At 50.5% G+C, this 18,997-nt stretch overlaps 1 protein-coding gene across 1 annotated transcript in view; it reads right to left on the reverse strand.

The window, feature by feature from the left end:
• Positions 1–4,060: 4,060 nt before the first annotated feature.
• LOC138929695 (polyprenol dehydrogenase-like) overlaps positions 4,061–18,997 on the reverse strand; it is a 141,762-nt gene continuing 126,825 nt past the window's right edge. The window contains exon 7 of the mRNA XM_070291325.1: positions 4,061–4,720. Within this exon, the coding sequence (XP_070147426.1) occupies positions 4,517–4,720 (204 nt within the window). The 3' untranslated portion in view covers positions 4,061–4,516. The remainder of the gene's footprint in view (positions 4,721–18,997) is intronic.

Consider the following 18,997-nt stretch of genomic DNA (forward strand, 5'->3'; position numbering starts at 1 on the left):
CACAAATCTCTAGAATCTTTTCCTTTCTTTTGCTTCTACAGAGAAGCAGAGCTACCGAGGAGAGGTGGAAGCAAAGCCCCCATGGGCACGCCATCCTCCAGGCAGATGGCGACAAGCAGAGAGGGGAATGAAAACGCACACCTCCAGGGAGGGTACCGTTCGTGGTGGTGCTCCCATACCAGGGGCCGTGTGTGTGATGAGGACGTTGTGAGTTTCTGAGGACACTGTCATGACAGCTGTGTCCTGTGACTCAAAGCTGTGCTGGGGACCCCTGTGGGAGCTTCCTCCTGTTCAGTGCAACCAGGCGAATGGCATTGCCACACAACCAACACCGTGTGCCCAGAAGACCCATCACCAGAAATAAAGTTCGGGCAGCGTCCCTGCAGCCCCATCCACGCTGAAGAGCCAGGTGTTGAACAGCGAGACACAGCTCCGGCATCTTTGCTTAGAAGCAGATTTGTTTCAAGTTGAACACCTTTGCCGAGAAACGCGCCCTGCCCCAGAGGCAGGAGACTGAGAGAGAACCCGTTCTTAGTCGTCTTGAGTATTCCCAAGCGAGAGCTGCGGTGTTCCTTCATGGTTTTACTAAGCGACCGTTGAATAAACACTTTGTCCCAGAAAAAATGAACCCTCCTTCACTGTTGGTGAGAACGTGAATCGTGCACACGCTGCGGAGAACAGGATGGAGGTTTCGCAAAAAAAAAAAAAAAATTAAACAGAAGAGTTGCCGTACGATCTAGCAATTCCACTTCTGGTTGTATATCCAGAAAAGGGGAAAACTCTAACTTGAACAGACACACGGGCCCCACTGATCACACCAGCACCGTTCACAACAGCCGAAACATGGCAGCAACCTAAGCGCCCATCTTCAGGTGAATGGCTCAGAAAGACGTGGTACGCGCGCGCACACACACACACACACACACACACACACACAATGAAATAGCGCTCAGCCATGAAAAGGAATAAAATGACATTTACAGCAACATGGAAGAACCTAGAGATCATCACACTAAGTGGAGTAAATCAGACCCAGAAAGGCAAGTACCGTATGATACTCACTTATATGTGAAATCTAAAAAAAAAAAAAAAAAAAAATGCAAATGAATTTATTTACAGAACAGAAGTAAACTCTCACAGACATAGAGATCAGACTTGTGGATGCCAAAGAGGAGAAGGTGGGGAAGGAATATATTAGGAATTTGGAATTAACACACGCAGACTACTGTATCCGTACCACACAGGGAGTTATATTCAATATCTCGTAATAAGCAATAATGGGAAAGAATCTGAAAAAGAATATGTGTGAATATACAGGGTTGGGCAAAAAGTTCCCTTGCGTTTTTTCATGACACCTTCAGTTCAGTCCAGTCATTCTGTCGTGTCCGACTCTGCGACCCCATGGACTGCAGCGCGCCAGGCCTCCCCGTCCATCACCAACTCCGGGAGCTTGCTCAAACTCATGTCCATCAAGTCGGTGATGCCGTCCAAGCAGTCGGTGACGCCATCCAACCATAACATCTTATGGAACCTCACACAAATGTTCTGGCCCACCCAAGTTATTCATAACTGAATTACTTTGCTGTACACCTGAAAACTAACAGCATATTGCAAATTAAGTATAGTTTTAAAAAACGTTTAAAAAAATAAACACTCCATTCCAGAAGCACACTCCATCCATCTTATACTTGTGAAGGATAAACCCAACTCTGGAAGAGCTGCTGGTTGCAACCCCAATGCCTAGTGTGCTGGAAGCCCAATGTCAGGTTTGGGGCCTCCATAGATTTTCATTTGTCAAGGGAATATGGATAGCTAACCAGTGGTCCCTGGTCTTGAAATCCAGGGTGCGGTCTGGCAGGAAACACATACAGTCATTTCGCTAGCATCCCACGTGTCTGAACTCTCCACGCTAGACTCTGAGAACCCAAGAGCCGTTCTCAGAGACAGGATCGAGCCTTCCTTGACCTGACCTGGTGGGCAGGGGTCCAGGCAGGAGTCCACCAGCCTGTATGAGATGTTCATACAAGTCAACAACTGTGTAAGTTTCTGGTATCGAATCACGATCATGGTGTTGGTGTTTTGTTTGTCTTTTTAGTTGCTGTGTCTGACTCTTTGCAACCCCATTGTAGCCCAGCAGGCTCCTCTGTTCATGGGGATTCTTCAGGCAAGAAGACTGGAGTGGGTTGCCATTCCCTTCTCCAGGGAATCTTCCTGATTCAGGGATTGAACCCCGGTCTCCTACAATGGCAGACAGCTTCTGAGCCACCATGGAAGCCTTTTGGTGTTTTTTAAAAAACTGAAATTTATCCTCAGCTTCTTTTATAATTTCTTTTTTTTTCACATTAAAAAGATTTTTTTTTTTTTGCTGGACCACATAGCACGTGGGATCTTAGTTCCCTGACCAGGGATCAAACCCACATCCCTGGCACTGGAAGCCTGGAGTCTGAACCACTGGACCAGCAGGGAAGTCCATTGTCTTTCATTTCTGCAGATGCAGGCCTGAGCTCCCTGCAGAGGCTCCAGGGGAGGGTCCTTCCCATCTCTTCCAGCTTCTGGGGGCTCCAGGCATCCGTCCCTGGGCTGGTGGCCGCCTCCCTCCCGTCTCTGCCTCCATCTCCACGTGGCTTCTCCTCTGCGTCCGTGTCTCTCCTCTTCTGAGTCTTATAAGAACCCTGTCATTGGGTTTAGGGCCACCCCCATCCAGGACGACCTCATCCCAGACCCTTCACTTCACCATGTCTGCAGAGAGCCTATATTCACAGAAGGTCCCACTTCTAGGCTCCACCCATCAGAACCCAGTATCCTTCAGGAATGTTTTCAGGCTAACACAGCCTTCTCATTGATTGGCTTAAAACCATGGGAATCCATCCTCTCCCAGTCCTGACAACCAACCGCTCATCGTCCCCCAGACCTGGAGACCAGACGTCTGAGGTCAAGGGGTCCCAGGGCTGAGCTCCCTCCAGAGTCTCCAGGGGAGGGTCCTTCCCACCTCTTCCAGCTTCTGGGGGCTCCAAGCGTCCATCCCTGGGCTGGTATCTGCCTCCCTCCCATCTCTGCCTCCACAGTCCCATGACCCCCTCCCCTTCTGTAATCAAATCTCCCCCTACCTGTCTCTGATAAACAACCTCACGAGCACACTGGTGAACAAGAGCAACATCTTATCTGAAGAGCTTTGGCAATGATTCTTGTCCCAAATACGAACACATCTACGCATTCCCAGGTGGCAAAGTGGTAAAGAATCTGCCTGGCAATGCAAGAGACACAAGAGACTGGGTTAAATCTCTGTGCCGGGAAGGCCCCCTGGAGAAGGAGATGGCAACCCACTCCAGTATTGTTGCCTGGAGACTCCCCATGGACAGAGGAGCCTGGGGGGCTACAGTCCAGGGGATCGCAAAGAGTCGGACAGGACTGAGCAACTGAAAAATGACAAGCACATTCTGGCTTGAAGGATAACCCACGTCCTGTGGTATAACCCATCCTCCAGGAGAGGGACATGCCCATATTAACAGATGACGAACAGAAGGGCAGAGAGCAGGAGAGAGGTTTCACGTGCCCACTGAAGGGTCAGTGGACTGCAAAGCTGCCGTTCTATGACTGAGACCCTAAAAGGTAGTGGAGGTGGTCCAGACGCCCACATCCTGTCCACATCTGCGTCCTAGAGAGCCCCATGGGGACTGGTGTTCCGGGCTCCCGTGGTGTCACATGTCCTACAGAATTTCCTACCTCTCAGGAGACCGTCCTTCCATGAGTGGTGGGGTGAGACCCCTGGTGGGAACCCTGGGGGCCACAGGTTAGCCCCTAGGAGCCAGTCCTCCTGAAGACAATGTGGGGTCACGTGACGCTAGAGCAAGACAGTAAAGAAGGAAGGCTCAAAGCGTCTCCCTTTCTGGGAGCCAGAAATCAGAGATGCATCTCTGGCACGGTTCAGGAGTGAGACAGACGGGAACGCAGGACATTCTCGTAGCTACCAGACTTCCCTTGAAAGTGCCTGTTTCACCCGAAACATGTCTACCCCAGGGTTCCACAGCGCCTCTGTGCTTAGGAAAGGGACACCGTCCACGAGGCTTGCAAGATTTAATGACTCAGAGCACCCAGTACAACTGGACACTTAGCAGGGATCACAGGATTCATGGCTGAGAACCACACCAGCTCAGGGGTCCACTCAGCATTCCTCTTTTCTGTGAGTTCCCACCCTGGTCTTGATGGGAGACCCTGGGGAGATACAGGGCCCAGAGGGTCAGGGGGATGAGGGTGATGGAGAGGCGTGGTGCAGCAGAAACACAGCTGCGAGGGCGGCACAGATCGTGCTGTTCCCCATTGGACCACGGTCTTCCTGGCGGGCCGCTACCCACCGAAGGTCTCCCGGGTCACGACGGGAGACCCTGGGGGGATACAGAGCCTTGAGGGTCGGGGGGATGAGGGTGATGGAGAGATGTGGTCCAGCACAAACAGACCTGTGAGGGCGGCACAGACCGTGATGTTCCCTGGGTCGGACCACAGTCTTCCCGGCAGCCCGCTACTCGCCGAAGGTCTCCCGGGTCACGTCGGTGATGCCTGTCAACTGGCAGCTTCTGGCCCAGAGCTGCCGCTGAAGCTCCGGGTCGTACGTGGCCTCCAGAGACCGGGTCTCCCTCTCGTTGTAGAGATAGCGGCCACCGAGACCTTCCAGGGCTGGGGTGACTGCGGCATAGACGGAGGTCCAGGCTCCCTCATCTGGGGTCTGTGGGGAGAAGAAACAGAGGAAGATGCTGTCAGAGCAGGGACATGGGGTCTTGGGAGCCCAGGGGCATCAAGAGGGAGACACAGGGCCCCTCACTGGGGGCCCATCGACTCATCAACTCAAGCCTGGCTGGCCAGGCGGGAGGAGCTGGCACTCTGTGACCTCGCGACGGTGCACCCCTTGTGGGTTGTGTTTCCACGTTGTCCTCAGGCATTCCCACACACACACACAAAGACCCCCATTCCTCTGGACAACCAAAGGGAGCAGCCTCTAAAAAGAAGGCTGGATACATCTCAAGAGAGTGGAGCCCTGTGGCTACAATGAGAGGGTCTTTTTTCATGGACATGACTCACTCCAGGGCTGAGACAAAGTGCGGGTTCTGGGCACAGACCCTGAGTTTAAACACTCAGGTCTCCAGTCCTTTTTTTTTTTCTTTTTAATTCATTTGATTGAAGTAAGGTTGATTTCTGAGGCTTCCCAGGTGGTACTAGTGGTAAAGAACCTGCCTGTCAATGCAGGAGACTGTAAAGAGACGCGGGAGACTGTAAGAGGTGCAGGTTCAATCCCTGGGTTGGGAAGATCCTCTGCAGAAGGGCATGGCTACCCACTCCAGTGGGCTGCACCCACTCCCATATCCTTGCCTGGAGAATCCCACGGACAGAGGAGCCTGGGAGGTTACAGTCCGTGGGGTCGCAAGGAGCCGGACCCGCTTGAAGCAACTTAGCACGCATGCAGAGTTGATTTACAAGGTTGGGTTGATTCCTGCCATGCAGTGCAGGCTCTGTGAAACCAGAATGCCAGCTCACTGGGTCAAAGCAGATGGCGGTTCAGCCTCGGGGTTGAACTCGTGCTCTCTAGCAATTTTAGAGGAAATGTTCAGACAGCAGAGAGGTCCTTGCTTTCCAAGCAGGGGAGGAGGTACGGTATGAGAACTGGAAAGTCTGAAAAGAAGCTTGAAAGGAATTAGAGAGACGGGAGAAAAGTGGACGCTGGGTGGAAGGCAGAAGGTTGGAATGTAACACGTGCTGAGCTTCTGGGCTTAGGGCTCATGCCTGGGCGTGATCACTGGATTAGAAGTCGTGTCCAATTCTTTGTGACCCTGTGGACTGTAGCCCACCAGGCTCCTCCGTCCAGGGGATTCTCCAGACAAGAATACTGGAGTGGGTTGCCATTTCCTCCTCCAAGGGATCTTCCCAACTCAGGGATTGAACCTGCCTCTCCTTCCTATATTAGAAGACAGATTCTTTACCACTGAGCCACCTAGGAATCAAGAAAACTCCCTTATCTTACTGTCAAGGTAACGGTCGTTCTGGAGCTTGTCACTTAAACTTTGGAAAATTCACTCAGCTCGGCCTACCCTGGTCCTTCTCGTGAGCCTCTAAGAGTCTGTCTTTGGAAGCATCACCAGAAACAGATTGAGGCCAGGAGACAGCCTCATAGTCACATTTTCTAGACGGAGATAGGCTAAGAACATCTCCTGGGTAGGTAGTCATAGTGACAAATCTCCTGTTGCTCTTGGTCAGATGGATGACCGGGGAGCGCTGCACCTCCGCAGCAAAAACATGGTTAACTCAGCTCCCGGAGTGAGCCAGCTTCCTAAGTCGGTCATTGTCCAGGCTGAGATCCCAGGGGTCTGTGCCCAGAACCCCCACTCTGTCTCGCCCCTGGAGTGAGTCACTTCCACGAGAAAGACCCTCTTTAATGTAGCCACAGGGCTCCGCTGTCTTGAGAGGCATCCAGTCTTGTCTTTAGAGGCCGCCTCCTTTGGGTCGTCCAGAGGGCACTGTCTGGGGAGGAAAGGGTCCACTTCACTTCCCCTACACCTTGAAAATCCTCTTATCTGGGTAACAGTCCTTGTGATCGGCATGTCCAATGGAACACAAGGATGGCTGTTTTAGGCGACGGTGCCTGTGGTGTGCTGGACATGAACTTGGGTTGGGCACTCTGCCAGAAACTCGGGTACAGTCAGGAGGGATGAGATGTCATGGGATTCTGTCTGTTGATGTGATTCCCAAGCACAAACACACTACACCCTCATGCAGACACACTCACATATACCCAGGCACAGACATTCACGGGCACACACACACACCCATGCACATGCCAATATTCACATGCTCACACACTCACAAGCACACACACACCCATGCACACAAATGCATGTATATGGACACACAAACACTCACAGGCACACACATGCATATGGACGCACAAATATACACACGAACAGACAGATATACTCAATGCACACACACCCAGAAGCACACAAATGTATTTATGTGGACGCACAGGTGTTCACACAGACGCACAAATATCCACATGCACCACACTCGGTCACATGCACACACACACAGAAGCACACAAATGTATTTATGTGGACGCACAGGTGTTCACACAGACGCACAAATATCCACATGCACCACACACAGTCACATGCACACACACCCATGCACACAAATGCACGTATGCAGACACACACCCAGGCACACACGTTCACATGGATACACATACCCTCAGGCTCACACATGCATTTACACAGATGCACACACACTCACATGCACACAAACGCACTTATATGCATGCAAACACCTCCAGGTGCACACATTCACAAGGCTGCACATACATATACCCAGGCAGACACATGCATTTATATGGATACACAAATATTCACATGCACACACACACACATTCACACGCATACCCTCACATACACACACATTCCCCCAGGCACACACATGCATTTTCACACACGTGCAACTATTCATATGCACACACACACAAAACACACAGGCACTTACACGCAGACACACACATTCACATTTACACACGTATAACTCCAGGAGTTGGTGATGGACAGGGAGTCCTGGTGTGCTGCAGTTCATGGGGTTGCAAAGAGTCGGACACGACTGAGTGACTGAACGGAACTGAACGGATGCCCTCATGTACACACATTCACACACACACACACATATCCTTGCATGCACACACAACATTCACCCAAGCTGGTCTTGACCATCCAGAGAGTTCTCTGACATAGAAAAGGGAAATTTTTTTGAAGAAGAGCCATTCTCGGCGCTTACACATCTCATGGAGGATTAATCACATCCACTTATCCCACTTGAGCACATGATAGATGCCGGGCTAAAAACAGCCGCCCTCGATCACCTACAGAACATTTCCAGGCCTCGGGCGATGACAGAAAGGAAGGAAATGCGATTTCATTTGTAATGTTTTAATTCCCAAATGTTTTGACAGCTCATGAAACGGACGGTTTTATGCATTTCTTCTTCCCCGCGTCTGACGGCACAGTCCCAAATCTCAGCCGTGAGGACCGTGACACATCATGCCTGCCTGAAAGGGAGGAGGTCCGAGACGCTGAGAGTCATCTGTGTTTCCATAAAGAAGGCAGAACGCTGACGAATTAATACTTTTGAATTGTAGTGCTGGAGCTGGAGAAGACTCTTGAGAGCCCCTTGGACTGCAAGGAGATCCAACCAGTCCCTCCTAAAGGAAATCAGTCCTGAATATTCATTGGAAGGACTGATGCTGAACCTGAAACTCCAATACTTTGGCCATCTGATGCGAAGAACAGACTCATTGGAAAAGACCCTGATGTTGGGAAAGATTGAAGGCGGGAGGAGAAGGGGGTGACAGAGGATGAGATGGTTGGATGGCATCACCGATTCAATGGACATGAATTTCAGCAAACTCCAGGAGATGGTGAAGGACAGGGACGCCTGGCAAGCCTGGCGTGCTGCAACCCATGGGGTCGCCAAGAGCCAGACGTGACTGAGCAACTTTAAGACAATAGCAATATTTTCGTGGCCCCGAATACCAAGAAGGATAGTTTAGATAAGAGGTCCTGGGCACCTGGAGCTCACAACAGGAAGGGGCATTAGGTCAATGGCTGGGTACATGCGCGTGGAAAAAAGAAACCAAAATAAAAAGCAAGGAGAGCAGAGGGTGGGGCTGAAACTGTGCTCAACAGAGCTGGGAGCTGTGCGCTGCAGAGAAAGATGAATGTGTTATAATTACATAATTGCACAGCCCTTTGCAGGGTTGGAAACGCTTTCCCACACATTATGTCAGTGCCGCTCACAACAATCTTACAAGATGCCATTATCCAGAATTAAGAAATTACAAAGATGAGGGGCAGAATAGAGGGAGGGCAAGGGAGCGGGAGGGTGCACAGGATGGCCAGATCTTGGTTCTTCTGGAGACCCCAACCCTCCCCACCGTCCTCCTGAATCAGGATGGGCATGTTCCCCTGACAAGTCTCTTGCATCTCTGCCGGAATCCCTGAAAGCTGCACTTTCTGTGTGTTCCTCTGAGTTGCGGACACATGCTCTCAGCAGCCCAGCTGGCACTGGAGGCGGATACCCCACGGACACACCTCAGGGTCAAACCATCTTTACTTCTCATCTGCCTGGTACCCTAGTTCCAAGACAGGCACCAACACACAGCCTGGTGTTCCTGCATCAGAAACCCCAAATGACTCCTGAGACTTCCTTGCTTCACCTTTCAAGGTCAACGAGTTAAGACATCATGATGTGCTCTCTGGAATGGTCTTTTTTTTTTTTTTTCATACTTATCTATTTGGTCTTCCCCATGGCTCAGTGCTAAAGAATCACCTGCCAATGCAGGAGACGTGGGCTCGATCCCTGGGTCAGGAAGAGGCCCTTGAGAAAGAAATGGCAACCCACTCCAGTATTCTTGCCTGGACAATCCCATGGACAGAGGAGCCTGGTGGGCTACAGTCCCTGGGGTCACACAGAGTCGGACATGACTGAGTGCCTGAGGGCATGCACGCCTGTGTATGCGCACAGACACACATTTATTTATTTATCTGCACCAGGTCTTACTTGTGGCATGGGGCATCTTTCGTTGTGGCACATGAATTAGGCTGAGGTATGTGAAATCTAATTCTCTGACCAGGGATTGAATTCAGGCCCCCTGCATTGGGAGCGTGGAATCTTAGCCACTGGACCACCAGAGAAGTCCTGGAGTCATCTTCAAAACAATCTCCTGTCTCTCTCCATGCTTGCAATGGCCTCTAACCAGACCCTGGGTTCACTGCCTATGGATCATGCCCTCTGGTCCATGGATGCTCTGTAGACTGTGGTCCATGGGATGCCCTGTAGACTGTGGTTCATGGGATGCACTGTAGACTGTGGCCCATGGGATGCTGTGTAGACTGTGGTCCATGGGATGCTCTGTAGACTGTGGTCCATGGGATGCTGTGTGGGCTGTGGTCCACAGGATGCTCTGTGGGGTGTGATCCATGGATGCTCTGTAGACTGTGGTCCATGGGATGTTGTGTAGACTGTGGTCCATGGATGCTCTGTAGACTGTGGCCCATGGGATGCTCTGTAGACTGTGGCCCATGGGATGCTCTGTAGACTGTGGCATGGGATGCTGTGTAGACTGTGGTCCATAGGATGCTGTGTGGGCTGTGGTCCACAGGATGCTCTCTGGGGTGTGATCCATGGATGCTCTGTAGACTGTGGTCCATGGATGCTCTGTAGACTGTGGCCCATGGGATGCTCTGTAGACTGTGGCCCATGGGATGCTGTGTAGACTGTGGTCCATGGGATGCTGTGTAGACTGTGGTCCATGGATGCTCTGTGGGCTGTGGTCCATGGGATGCTCCAGAGGCTGGAAGCATCTGATTCTACGTCACTGCTGGCATCAAGTATGTGGCTTCCCTGGATAGAGTGTAGCCCCAAAATCTAAGCCACTCACTGCAAGTGGGCAACGGCAAGCTTGGGCTCTCCTGTGTCCAGACTGGAGCTGGAACCAGGTATCCTGAGGAGACTCGAGAAAGGGGTATATCAGATCATTACCAGGGAGTCAGGGGTTCAGATGGGGACCCCAATGAGAAGGGGGCAGTGACAGTATGATCACCCCCATCTTGAGCTATTTCTGCATCACCAATGGTCTGAGCCTAACTCAGGCTCCTTGGACCCTTGGGTTGTTCTTCAGTTGTGTCTGACTCTTTGTGACCCCATCGGCTGCAACACGCCAGGCTTCCCTGTCCTTCACCGTCTCCTGGAGTTTGCTCAATCTCCTGTCCATTGAGTTGATGGTGCCATTCAGCCATCTCATCCTCTGTCGTCCCCTTCTCCTCCCGCCTTCAATCTTTTCCAGCATTGGGGTCTTTTCCAGTGAGTTGGGTCTTCACAAGAGGTGGCCAAAGTATTGGAGCTTTAGCATCAGTCCTTCGAGTGAGCATTCATGCTTGATTTCCTTTAGGATGGACTGGCTGGATCTCCTTGCAGTCCAAGAGTCTTCTCCAGCACCACAGTTTGAAACTATCAAATCTTCGGTGCTCAGCCTCCTTTGTGGCCTAAGCTCAACCTTCAGCTCCGCTCTGAGGGCCACACTGTCTGCGTTCTGCCCTCAACACAAGCGCAGATCATTACTGCCATATTCCTCCACTTAGGGCTCGAGAGGATGGCTGAGGAAGCAAGAGAGTCAGGAGCAGGCGAGTTCCTGGTACAATCATGGGACATGCCTGCTCCACGCCTCATTAACTGTCTTCAGAGCTCTGTGCAGAGGGCGTGCGTGAGATGTCACCCAGCTGCAGGCAGTGATGGATGGAACGGTCTCGATTCGCTCGTGGAAAGAACCATTTAAGGGCTTCCCTGGCGGCTTGGTGGTAAAGAATCCACCAGCCAGTGCAGGATATTCATGTTCCATCCCCGGTCTGGGAAGATCCCGCGTGCCACAGAGCAACTAAGCCACCGGCAACTACTGAACCTGTGTCTCAGAGCCTGTGCTCGGCAGTAACAGAAGGCACCACCTTGAGAAGCCCTCAAGCACCTCAACTGCAGAGTTACCCCGCTCTGTGCAGCTGCAGAAAATTCCACACAGGAATGAAGACCCAGCGCGGCCAATAAATAAAGAAAACTACTTTTAAAAAACTAATTAAGCATCTCATCTTCATAAATGTATCAACCTATCATTTTTTTTTTTCCAAGGGAAAAACTGCCGTGCTCCGGGAACTGGCTCTGAACTTGGAATCAAGTCCACGGTTTTTGGTAAGGTGCAGAATAGACGTTTCAGAGTGATGTACCAGGGAAGTCCTCTACACGCGAACTCTCAAGGTGCAAACTCGCAAAGATGTGAAGGTGCGTTCCATCAGCCTCAGGCGTGAGTAACACTGCAGCCCGCCCTCCGTCTACTCTGCTGACAGCTCTTCAGCCCTGCCGTCTCCCACCGCCTCCCCCTGCTCAGTCACTAACTCCTCTTGCCTGATTCTGTCGATGCCAGCCCCTCTGTGCCAGCTGTTGCCCTGGACAACTGTCCCTCTCACGGTACCGTACTATAAGATTGAAAATGTTTGTCTTGTGTTTGCTTTTTGTGTATTGTTTGTGTGAAAAGTACTATAAAGCTAAGACAGTACAGAACTATACAGCCGATTGGGTTAGTTGGGTACCCAAGCTAACTCTGTTGGACTCACAAATAGGACGTAGGGACGTGCTCCTGGAATGGAACTCGTTTGCACGTAGGGGACGGACTAGAAAGAATGTCAGTAAATGACGTAAAGGGGCACAAAGACACGTCAGTCCTACAGACTCCCCCCACCGTCCAGGGATCAAGGGCACACCCTTTTGAGAATTCACACAAGTCATACAAATACGCATGCATCTAAGGAAGTAATTCGTATAGTATATGGTTGCGTGTGTGCTCAGGTGAGTCTGACTGTCTATGTGACCCCATAGACTGCAGCCCACCAGGCTCCTCTGTCCATGGGATTCTCCAAGCAAGAATAATAGAGTGGGTTGCCATTTCCTTTTCCAGGGGATCTCCCCAACTTAGGGATTAAACTCAAGTCTCCTGCATCGGCTGGGGGACTTTTATCACTGTGCCACCTGCGAAGCCCCCGTTCCATGTACATATATCTGTTCATGCATGTGTCTCCAGATACAGATACAGATAAATATTAGTATATCTATTTTTTGGTTTCTCCATCCCCAAAATATTTTCCTCCTATGTTCTAATATCATTGGTTATGACTCTCCAATATTACTGCTTTGTATCTTCTTGAAACAGAAAATACAGTGGAAAAGAGTATCGGCAACATACGTGAAAGACACGGATTAGCAGTCAGAATAAACAAACAGGGGCGAATCCAAAAGAGAAAGCCTAATATTTAACAACTTATGAGCAACCTAGATAGCATGTTGAAAAGCAGAGACATTACTTTGCCGACTAAGGTCTGTCTAGTCAAGGCGATGGTCTTCCCAGTGGTCATGCATGGATGTGAGAGCTGGACTGTGAAGAAGGCTGAGCACCGAAGAATTGATGCTTTTGAACTGTGGTGTTGGAGAAGACTCTTGAGAGTCCCTTGGACTGCAAGGAGATCCAGCCAGTCCATTCTGAAGGAGATCAGCCCTGGAATTTCTTTGGAAGGAATGATGCTAAAGCTGAAACTCCAGTACTTTGGCCACCTCATGCGAAGAGTTGACTCATTGGAAAAGTCTCTGATGCTGGGAGGGATTGGGGGCAGAAGGAGAAGGGGACGACCGAGGATGAGATGGCTGGATGGCATCATGGACTCGATGGACGCGAGTCTGAGTGAACTCCGAGAGTTGGTGATGGACAGGGAGGCCTGGCGTGCTGCGATTCATGGGGTCGCAGAGAGTCGGACACGACTGAGCAACTGAACTGAACTGAACTGAATGTTTCCAACAGCCACATGCATGGAAACAACCTGGATATCCACCGGCAGATGAATGGATAAAGAGGATAGGTGACTGCCCACGCATGGAGTATCAGCCAGAGAAAAGAATGAGGTCATGCCATTTGCACCAACACAGGTGGGTGCAGAGATGGTTATAATACGTAAGGTCAGCCAGACAGAGAAAGACAAATACCATGCAATATCACAGATATGTGGGGTCTTAAAAAAGAAAGGGTACAGACGAACATTTTTCCAAAACCGAAATAGAGTCGCAGACACAGAAAACAAACTGACGGTGACTTGGGGGTGAAGGCACGAGGGATGAATTGGGAGATGGAAACTGACATATACACACTAGGACATATAAGACGGATAACTACAAAGGGCCTGCTGTGCGGCACAGGGAACTCCACTCGATATTCCGAAACGATCTAGATGGCTAACAGTCTAAAGAGAGAGTGGACACACGCATATTCATGAACGGTTCACCTTGCCGTACTCCTGAAACTAACACCACTCTGGAAATCAACTTACAGCTCCAACATTTTAATAAATACATAAAATTTCATCAAAAAAAGAGAGAAAGGCTAAACATCACCAACTCACTGGACATGAGTTTGAGTAAACTCCAGGAGACAGTGAAGGACAGGGAAGCCTGGCATGCCGCGATTCCTTAGGGTCACAATGAGTGGGACACGGCTTAGTGATCAAACAACAACGAAACCAGACACCCCCTAAACAAAAGGGGAAACGTGACAAGCAGACGTTTCCAAAAAGGCAACGTTCAGATGCCAAGTAATCCCACGGAGACTGCTGAACCACAGGGTGTTTCGGAAAATGCTCATTAAAACACAGCTAACCCCGTTTCCTGCTCCAGGATGCAAGCACCCAGCAGTTGACTCAAGCTGGCAAACACCAAACAGTCCAACGCTTAACGTGCGTAAAGAAGGTGCAAAGCATCTGGAGACAGTGAGAGACTTTATTCTCTTGGGCTCCAAAATCCCTGCAGGTGGTGGCTGCAGCCATGAAATTAAAAGACGCTTGCTCCTTGGAAGGAAAGCTATGACCAACCTAGACAGCATATGAGAAAGCAGAGACATTACTTTGCCAACAAAGGTCCGTCTAGCCAAAGCTATGGTTATTTCTAATGTATGGATGTGAGAGTTGGACTGTAAAGAAAGCTGAGTGCCAAAGAATTGATGCTTTTGAACCGTGGTGTTGAAGAAGACGCTTGAGAGTCCCTTGGACCACAAGGAGATCCAACCAGTCCATCCTAAAGGAAATCAGTCCTGAATATTCTTTGGAAGGACCGATGCTGAAGCTGAAGCTCCAATCCTTTGGCCACCTGATGGGAAGAACTGTCTCATTCAAAAAGACCCTGATCCTGGGAAAGATTGAAGGCAAGAGGAGAAGGGGACGACAGAGGATGAGATTTTTGGATGGCATCACTGACTTTAAATGGACATGAGTTTGAGAAGGCTCTGTGAGTCGGTAAAGGACAGGGAAGCCTGGCGTGCTTCCGTCCATGGGGTCGCAGAGAGTCGGATGTGATCGAGCGAATGAAAAACAAAATCACATTGCATTCTCAGCACTCAGACTGTGCGCTGGAAAAACGGTCTTCTAAGACCAAATGGAATTCCCAGGAAGCATTGACATAGGAGGCCCTTCTAGTCTTATAATGCCACTGCCTTTGATGTTCCCAACAGAAAGAGAAATGGCGGTCTGCGGAAGACCAAAGCTGCAGGGAACAGCAAAAAACCAGAAAGAACCCACGCATTCTTACCCCAGAGAAAGGATCTGAACCACTTCATGGGTGCGGGTGGAGGACTTCAGGAGGACAGGGGTCAATAATCTGCTCTGACATACCTCAGCGTGGGCAGCTCTCAACATTTAATACCAAGTGCAGGGTGATCAACTCTGACCTCCCCCAGGAGACGAATCCAAGTGTGTGAATGCATGCGTGCCGAGTCCATTCAGCAGTGTCTGACTCTTTGCGACCCTGTGCACTGTAGCCCTGCCTGGCTCCTCTGTCCATGGGATTCTCCAGTCAAGAACACGGGAGTGGGTTGCCATGCCCTCCTCCAGGGGGTCTTCCTGATTCAGGGATGAACCCCTGTCTCCTGCACTGCAGGCAGAGCCACCTGGGGAAGCCCCAAAATACCAGGCATGGGTGATGAATTCAATCTCCAGCCCCCCTCTCCCTGGAGGTCAGAGGGTTAAGACTGAAAAGTCCCACCTTTTAATGGCCAGTTACCAGCCCCCACCCTAGGGCAAGTCCCAAAGGTCACACATTTACATAACAAGGGGAGTCTTTCAGGTTCTCAGCACTTGGGAAATTCCAAGGGTTTTAGGAGGGCTGAGGCAGAAAAGGGGACAAAAAAAAAACCCCCAAACCCAAATATATACATCTATCATAGACCACAATATCACAAGCATCAAGAAAGAGGTGGGCAAAATGAAAGATGGCTTACTTTCAGACAAGGAACAGCAGCATCTGAAATCTCGACGCTCCCTAAAGTAAGTTAAAAATTCCCCCTCCTGTTAGATTTGTTCAGATGAGATGATTATAGTAGAGTCATACACACATTATTATATTACCATTGGAGAAGGACATGGCAACCCACTCCAGTGTTCTTGCCTGGAGAATCCCAGGGACGGGGGAGCCTGACGACCTGCTGTCTTTGTGGTCGCACAGAGTCGGACATGACTGACGTGACTTAGCAGCAGCATAATCATATAAGCGTACAGTCATATACACTTATAAGTAAGTATACTGATACTTATATAGTCATATAACATATTAGAGCATATTATAGGTGTAGTATAGTATACTCTAGTCAAAGCTATGCTTTTTCCCGGAGTCATGTGTGGATACGAGAGTTGCACCGCAAAGAAGGCTAAGAACCAAAAAATTGATGCTTTTGAACTGTGGTGTTGCAGAAGACGCTTCAGAGTCCCTTGGACTGCAAGGAGATCCAACCAGTCCATCATAAAGGAAATCAGTCCTGAATATTCACTGGAAGGACTGATGCTGAAGCTGAAACTCCAATCCTTTGGCCACCTGATGCAAAGAGCTGACTCACTGGAAAAGACCCTGATGCTGGGAAAGATTGAAGGCAGGAGGAGAAGGGGACGGCAGAGGATGAGATGGTTGGATGGCATCACTGACTCGATGGACACGGGTTTGAGCAAGCTCCGGGAGTTGGTGATGGACAGGGAGGCCTGGCGTGCTGCGGTCCACGGGGTCACAGAGTCAGACACGACTGAGGGACTGAACAACAACAAGATACGACTTGTAAAAACGTAACCACCACGTAAACATAGAGAAATATGAGCAAATGATTAAGCAGAAGGAGACCTCTTCATCCTACAGTGGGTTTGTTTCCCTATTTGTAAAAATCCTCTAAAAGGTGGTTTAGAAATATAATCCGGTCAGTCGAGAAGGCTCGACTCAAAAAAATCAATGCACAATGTGAGGACTGGCAGTTAAGGTTTCCTTCGCGCAAAATGAGGACTGCAGGCCAGCAGACAGCACTTGAGATAGCACTGAGAGACTGCTCCAAAGAGCCAAGAGGGGGAAGGTCGGGGTATAAGTGATTTTGTTGAAGGGGGAGTACGTGCAATGAAACACGTATTATTTTATGCAAGGTTTCTGCTCGTCACGGGGAGCGGTCACCACCATGCAGGGCTTTTCAGTGCTTTTCTAGATATGAGGAGATGAAATAACCGGGCTTGTGAAATGGGCTCCTGAGAATACCCAGCCCTCTGAAGACCTGTCCTGCCAGTCTTTCCCGGAGCAGTCTTTCCCATCCGCTGTCCACGCTGAGCCCCTTTCAGGGAACGCGAAAGGTCTGCAGCTGCAGCAGCGCTTGATTGAGTCCTTGCAGAGGTGGACAGAAGATGCCCATGGCAACTGCCAGTGTGTTGCTGACAAAGGGTAAACACAAAGAGACAGGGGCTTCCCTGGTGGCTCAGCAGTAAAGAATCCGCCTGCAGTGCGAGAGACCCAGGTTCCATCCCTGGGTTGGGAAGATCCCCTGGAGAAGGACACGGCAACCCACTCCAGTATTTTTATGGACAGAGGAGCCTGGCGGGCTACAGTCCACGAGGTCACAAAGAGTCAGACACACTTAGCGACATAGAACAGCACCCATGTCTCATCCACAGGAAGAAATGAGATTTTAAATGGAACCAGAGGGGAACCGGCTGATACAGGAGAGGTGGGTTTTGCTGTCCCGGTGACGGACATGCGATTACAGCTGCTGCTGGCTGCTTGCTGGGGACAGTCGCCTCTGCTTGTTCGCATCTGCCAGAATCTGAGCTCCGTGGGTGGTCCCGGAATTCCGGACCGAGGGGAACCCGGAGGCGGAGAACCGGCGCCGGTCACGGTCACTGACGGCGTCCACCCCGCCCCTCCAGAACTCTGACCATCGCGGTTGCTAATGTGCGAGATCCCACAGAGAGGACGAAATGAATTCTGCGCACCTGCCAGGACTGCGGAGGTGGGTGATTTACCCGACTCCCCTCGGGGAGTCAGCACCTCCCACGGAAAAGATCACGGCTCGAGGAGGGATGTGATTCCAGCAAGAAGCCAGATGACTGCGCGGCAAAGACACAACCTGACTGGTCACAGCGACAAACGTGGAGACCTACACGCACTGCATATGGGCCTGGGACACCGTTCCACACGCACATCAGCAGACGTGTTGTGGGAGGTTGGGGTCCAAGTACTCCATGTCTGTGTCCCTTAGCTAGGGGCCGCCCTGGTGGCTCAGACTATAAACAATCCACCTGCAGTGCAGGAGACCCGGGTTCGATCCCTGGGTGGGGAAGATCCCCTGGACGAGAGCATGGCAGCCCACTCGAGTATTCCTGCCTGGAGAATCCCACGGACAGAGGAGCCTGGCGGGCTACAGTCCATGGGGTCGCAGAGAGTCAGACACGACTGAGCGTCTAGCACACAGAGCACATCCTCTAGCTAAACAAACTCCTTCTCGAGAATTTATCCTAAAGAGAAGACCACACGGAAGATCCCAACAGACATCTCTCCAAAGAAAGACATATGGACGGCCCTCGGGTACCTGAAAAGATGCTCAGCGTCGCTGGTTATTAAAGAAATGCAAATCAAAATTCCAGTGAGGGGACACCTCACACTGGCCAGATGGAAATGAAGCGAAAGTCGCTCAGCTGTGTCTGATTCTTTGCGGCCCCATGAATATACAGTCCATGGAATTCTCCAGGCCGGAATACTGGAATAGGTAGCCTTTCCCTTCTCCAGGGGATCTTCCTGATCCAGGGATCTAACCCAGGGATCTCCCGCATTCCAGGTGGATTCTTTACCAGCTGATTCTTTACCAGTACAGTATGGAGGTTCCTTAAAGAAAAAAACATGAACAATACATCCGCCATCTGACCCTGCAATCTTACTGCTAGGAATATATCTGAAGAAAGCCATGTTTAGAAAAGATAGCTGTAACTCAACCTTCACAGCAGTTTTGGTGGCAATGTATACTTGCCCAGGCATTATGGAAAACGGTATGGAGTGTTGGCAAAAAACTAGAAACAGAGCTATCATACGATCCTGTGATCCC

Source organism: Ovis canadensis, chromosome X, assembly GCF_042477335.2.
Source record: "Ovis canadensis isolate MfBH-ARS-UI-01 breed Bighorn chromosome X, ARS-UI_OviCan_v2, whole genome shotgun sequence".
Taxonomy (NCBI): Eukaryota; Metazoa; Chordata; class Mammalia; order Artiodactyla; family Bovidae; genus Ovis; species Ovis canadensis.